Source organism: Fukomys damarensis, unplaced genomic scaffold (genome assembly GCF_012274545.1).
Source record: "Fukomys damarensis isolate Sample0158 unplaced genomic scaffold, DMR_v1.0_HiC HiC_scaffold_4, whole genome shotgun sequence".
NCBI classification, from domain to species: Eukaryota; Metazoa; Chordata; class Mammalia; order Rodentia; family Bathyergidae; genus Fukomys; species Fukomys damarensis.
The window spans coordinates 37,690,205-37,696,204 of record NW_022900916.1 but is presented as its reverse complement, the minus strand read 5'-3'; the positions used below and the strand labels follow the sequence as shown (position 1 = coordinate 37,696,204).

The 6,000-nt window shown below is 44.2% G+C and overlaps 1 protein-coding gene across 2 annotated transcripts in view; it reads left to right on the top strand.

Annotated features, from left to right (window-relative positions):
• Nucleotides 1–5,394: 5,394 nt before the first annotated feature.
• The window catches only part of Strip2 (striatin interacting protein 2), a 49,372-nt gene continuing 48,766 nt past the window's right edge, over nt 5,395–6,000 (top strand). The window contains exon 1 of one of the 2 annotated variants that reach the window (XM_010633486.3): nt 5,395–5,865. In XM_010633486.3, the coding sequence (XP_010631788.1) occupies nt 5,701–5,865 (165 nt within the window). In that variant the 5' untranslated portion in view covers nt 5,395–5,700. The remainder of the gene's footprint in view (nt 5,866–6,000) is intronic. The other variant, XM_010633487.3, reaches the window with a different exon arrangement.

The following is a 6,000-nucleotide window of genomic DNA, read 5'->3' as shown; positions in this document are numbered from 1 at the left end:
CAGCTCTTTAACCCTCTCATGTTTGTTTGCCTTTTTTTTTTTTCTTTTTTTTCTTATTTGTGTCAGAGTCACAGGACTAAGGTGATTCAAGGAAACATCAGAACACCCAGAATCACTGTAAGCTTCCTATGCTGACCTTCTCCCCTGCCTCTGTGCTCACCAACTTCTCTGGTCTTAACATTCACCCTTGGAGCTAGTCTGGAAGTGTCCTTACTTTTGAAGATAGGGAGGTAGAACTTGAGTAAATGCTATTCGCCTCATGAAATAGTATACAGGCTTAGCCCATAGGGTTTGGTTCTTCAGTAGCACATACATGGCTATATTCTTTTTGATAAGGAAGACCATAAATGCTAAAAATTCTACTAGGCTACTCAATTCTATTGCCTGCCCAGTTCTGGTTTTTATATTAATTAGTTGAATCTCTTTAGCAAAAGATTCAGATCTCTGTACCTCATCTCATGTTCAGAGCTGATTCCATTATGCAGGTATCTGGACTCTAGCCTATCACATTTTTAGACCAAAAATTGTAATCTGCTGTTTCTCAGCAAAGCCTTGCTCTCTACAGAGCTTACTGTGTGCTGGTACTTACAGAGTACTATTGTGAAGAGACCCACTGCAAATAGTGAAAGAGCCACAAGGGCTTCTAAGTTAGCTTGCCAGTCTTGCTGCCCATGGTGAGGTATTTGGCTCTAAGTTTCAGGTGATCTCTCTCCCTCCCCATCTCTCTTTCTCTCTCCCTCCCTATGTCATCAACCATTAAGAAGGAAGAGCCCAGGCCTTCTGTTTGGATTAATCTTAATGCTGGAGTCTGATTACTATTCTCACTTCCTTTGAAATAAGCAAATATGTCTTCTTTCCTCCAGTCTCTCACCTTAGATGCATCCTGACTATCAGGAGGCAAGGGAAAGAAGGCTGATTATCCTTTTGTATGTGACCCTGGCCTGTCGGGATACATACCATTTTATCTACAATGAATTTGTGCTAGTTTAAAGGTCTTCTTGCCTTCTTAATGGAAATACTGTTTCCTTTTTCTCGTTTTTAAAAAAAAATGCTTCTAGTCTATCTTTCCTCTGCCCTTCTACCTCCCCATCCTACCTCCAATTTGAGCACAGCTCCCCATGGCCGCACACTCCTGCAAAGCTTTTTTGCTGCTTGGCTTTTCTCTGAACAGATCTAAAATTGCTGCTCCTGTGATTTTCTCCAAATTAACTTTGTCATGGTTCTAAAAAAAAAGAAATAAAAATGCATTGTTGCATTAAGCTTTTTTAATAAAGGAAAATTATGGAAAGAAAATAGGCAACACCAGCAAATTATATGTGGACAGATCCTAAACTATATATACATATATATATATATATATAAATATATATAAAACTAATCATCTAGTTCTCACTGTCATCTTACTGAAAGGAAAGAAAACCTCTAAGAATTACCATTTCTGAGAAGCTCTTGGAAATCTTTATGTCTAAGTGATTGTATTAGATCAGCAATAATGACTGTGTAATCTCAAAAGACAAATAAAATATTCTTCAAATGGATTCTTATTTTGGATTCTTGCTTTTGTAAACTAGGTATTTGGAGATAAGACTGGGCCACAAGCGAGGGGGAGCCTACTACAGCAAGAATGTGAAAAGGTGAAGCAGTTACCAATAGACATGTTTAAGTAATAATTCCCTGGAGATCCTTGTTCCACACAGGGCCACTCCCCTAATAAATATCTTGTCCCTCCCACCAGCCCATCCCACCATGACATTCATTCTAGCTCTGTGTGTAAAGAAGCAAAAGAACCACTACCCTGGGGAGTTGAGGACAATAGGTTTAATTAAGGTACAGAAACTAAAGTGTGGTTCTACATTCCTCAAGCCCTCTTTCCGCTTTCCTTAACTGGAGAGCACAGGAAGTCAACATCCCTACAATTTGGGATCAAAGGACCCAGACACTGAGGACCCGAATATATCCAGGCAAATTAGCTAGAGGTTTGTCCCTAAAACGGGTAACCTGACTAAGTAGATAATTAATTCAGTTGCCTATTCTTTCTCAACTACCAGCAGGCTAGCTTTCTTCTTTAGTTAACCTAAACTCTGCATCTTGTGGGCAAGAGGTTTTATTCCCTATCAGAATCTTCTGCCACTTTGACTACTGTTTATTTAAATGAAGGGGCTGCAGGACTAGAATAGTCTGGGCAGTCGGTAGTGTCTCAAACTGGTGCCATTCCTTTTAAGAGAGAATGCAGCTGCTAGCAATGAAGCCCATGAGTCAGCTGGCTGGAATTGTTCCCCTACAGCAGAGTTTGATCTCTCTTGTGAAGAATGGGATGAGTGCCTAGGTCTTAGTTTTAGACTCACAGGGTCAGCCCAGGCTACCCCCTGCTAAAGTGAGTTTCTCCACCTCACAGTATTGTAGAAAGAGCTTGGACCTTGAATCAGGCTAATTTGGACTTGAACCCCCACCTCTGCGAAGTTGTATAATTTGGTTAAATTATATAACCAATCAGAGCCTCAATTTTCTTGCCTGTAAAATGGATAATGCTTATCTCATAGGGTAGAGATTTAATATCCTGTTTTATAACAAATACTGCTTAAAGAGCCTGGCACACTGCTTACTACATTACCATCACTTTCTTGACTCAGTCTAGGGTCCTACAGCCTCCATTGTATCATTACACCCACACATGCCTTTTACAGAGAAAAGAGGGTATTATATCCTTTTTCTCCTATATTACCCTAGCTGCCTAATCTTGAAAACAAGGTACTTTAAGACTTCTGCTTTCTCTCTCTCTCTCTCTCTCTCTCTCTCTCTCTCTTTCTCTTTCTTTCTCTCTTTCTTTCTTTTATTGGTGCCAGGGATCAAACTTGGCCCTTGTGTTTGAGAGGCAGGCAGTGCAACCACTGGGCAAAATCCCCAGTACTGCATTATATTTTTAAGCGTCTTTAGTCCTGGTTGCCTCTATTTAATCAATGATTTGACCTCCATGGATTAAAGTGCTTAAATGAAAGAGGAGAATTTTGATCCTTGTAGCTATACCCATTTATACTTTCAGCCCTCACCAACAGCCTGAGTTTAGGGGTAAAACCTGAGTTTTAGGACAAGGGAAATTAGTAGTGTAGGTTTTTAAATAAACATTTAAAATAACCCAACCCTGGAGCCATCTCTGCAAAATTGAAAGACATGTTTGTAGACCCTTATTAGTTCCCATGTATGGATGCCTCTGTGATCAGTTGTATTGATGACTGCCACCTTAGCTAAAAGAAATTTCATGTGTTCCAGTTTCATGGCCTATAATTGTTTCAAAGTTTTCAGCTAATCTGTGGTTTTGTGTTACTTCTACCCCCCTCCCAGGTACCTTCTGACAAGTTCTGAATATCTGGGCCTATATTGAACAGATAGATCTTTACTGTCTTCCATTCTACTGAACTACAGAAGGGATCATGGTTTAAAGGTTCTCCTCTGTTGATTGTAATCTCCACAGCACCAGTTTTTCAGATCTGTTCTCTAAAAGTAAAGCCAGATGGAGCTCTAGGCTCAGGAGTTGGCTTTAGATAGAGGGCAGAGGGGAGCTGAGTGCTATCCCCAATCCTCCCAATAAATCCATCTCCGTCTCTTGCCTTAGGTAGGGATAGGCAGGAAAAGGGACAAAGCCTCAAGACTGGCTAGAGTGGGGATTTCTACCACTGTTGGGGATACGACTGATTGATGAAGTACAAAGGAATATGAAGTTCTGGGCTTTCCTAGAGATCTGATTGCTTAGAAGGAGAGGTTTGGGGAAGAATAAGGTAGATAATTATTTTTAATGAGAAACTCAGTGGCCTATGCTGTGCCAGGTTTATCACACTAAAGTGATGAGGTAGATATGGGTTGTGAATTTTAATTTAGGGTATAAGTTTCTAAGAGTCTAACAAGTTATACCCTGAAAAAAAAAATTCAAAGTCAAATACTTTAGGCCTTCAGCCAAAGCCTTTCTTGGAAATTCACTTTAGTTCAATTCTGTAAACTAGGGAATTCCAGCAGATTTTGCAGCCCAAGGACATTTTGTAATATCTAAAAAAATTTTGGTTGTCACAACCAAGGAGAGGGCACTGCCCTCTCTGAGGAGAGCAGGGATTCTGCTAAATATCCTACAATGCGTGGAACAGCCCCTGCCATAATTTCTCAACCCAAAATGCCAATAGTACAGAGGTTGTGAAATTTTTCTGTACTCCCAAACAGCCCAAAAATTTCCAAAGTGTGCTTTCTCTCAAGCCTGCCTTGATCTGTCATCTACCAACTAGCAGAGGGAAGACTGAGGGAGATGTGATTCAAAAGGAATACACTTGTCCTAAAATATTTAAAGGGTAAGCGGGATTTGGGTCTCCTTGTTTTGGGGAGGTGGTGGGAAATGCTGAATTTGGATCCTGGCAAAGTTGGCTTGATACCAACACAACCTGAGTGGCATGAGAATGGTTTTTAAAAAAAGTTTTCTGGAGGAGGAGGAGGGTGTGATAACTAGACTCTGTAAGGAAGGAGTCAACCAAGAAACAAGTTTCCTTCAACACCCTCTGGGCACCGAGACAAGATACAAGATAGTCAAGGTTGCAAGGCACCATGAGAACGAAGGGTAATTCTGTGAGTCCTGGTTTTCTCATCGGTAATAATGGATTCATGAAAATAACCTCTCAGAGAGAGGTACGATAAGGTATCTAGAAAGCTGCGGCGACTCCTGGCACAGCACATTCAACCCCACCTCCTCCCCTTTTTAAAGCAACCCCGCCGCGGATAAGAGACTTGGTCCTATTCATTCCCTTCCTCCTGCTTGTCTGGGGGCTTCCATTAGCCAGAACTGCCAAATATTTACTACAAGCTGCCTTTTAGATAAATTCTAGAGAGGACAGACCACCGACAGACGGCACAGCCTCCACTGCCCCGATAACACTGAACCCTTGACAAGGATCTTAGAAAGGGGAAGGGAAGGAGGCAAGGTGGGGGGCGGTGAGCCTAAGGGTTACAGTCCATTCAAACCACAAGGAAAGAGTACACACAGCAGAGAAGGGCAGATAACCAGAAGCAACCCTCCAGGGCATCCGCGATTTCAGAGAAGTAAAAATACCTCCAATCTCAGCCCTCGGCCCCCAGTCTCCTAGACAGCTCTCTCTCTTGGCCGAGTGCCTTCCCTTTAGAAAGCTTCTGAAGAGGCAGCCTCTAGTTTCCTGCAGTGACTCAGGCCACCTGATGGTGTCAACGCTTCCCTGCGACTAAGCGGGATGTTCCGCAGCCAGGATTTGGGGGTCTTGGTCTGACTGCAGTGGAGCAGGGGGCGGAGACTAGAGCTCCCAGAAAAGGTGCTATTTGAAAGGGATGGGTGCTGAGGTACACCTTGCAAGAAGCAAAGAGCTAACTCGCCAAACTCAAAGCTCGGTGTTCGACAGGTGGAGTGCGGAGCCAACCCAGGAGTGCCTGGCTTCCACCAAAGCCGCAGGAATTTTTTTAAAAAAAAGAAGAAGAAAATAAAAGAATTGGAAGGAGCGGGATATTCCTTGAAAGAGCCCCACTCCTCCTAGTCCAGCGATACGTCGAGCAGCCAATCGCACTGCGGGGCGGAGCAGCGTCGAGTGACCACAGCCAATAGCAACAGAGAGGGTGGGGCCTGGCTCCGGGCGCGCGGCGGTGGGGTCGCCCCAGGCAGAGAGCGCAGAACTGCTGAGGAGAGAGCTCCAGACCAGCCACATGGAGGATCCAACGACACCCGCGGCCGGGAGCTTGCCTGTCAATGGCAACGACAACGGCAATGGCAACTTCAACGGCAACGGCAACGGTAACGGTAACGGCAAAGGGAAACCGGCGGCGCCCAAGGTTCGGGAAGCGTTCCGCAACCAGCGTCGGGAGTCGGAGGTGAGGACCCCGAGCTAGAGCTTCGGTTGGGGCCCGAGAGACTCCCGCGGGCGGGAAGCAGCGCCTGAGGTGATTGGGGCTCGGCTGGAGGGCCCGGTCCCAGTAACCGCAGCGGTACTCAGCTGTGTAGCCGCG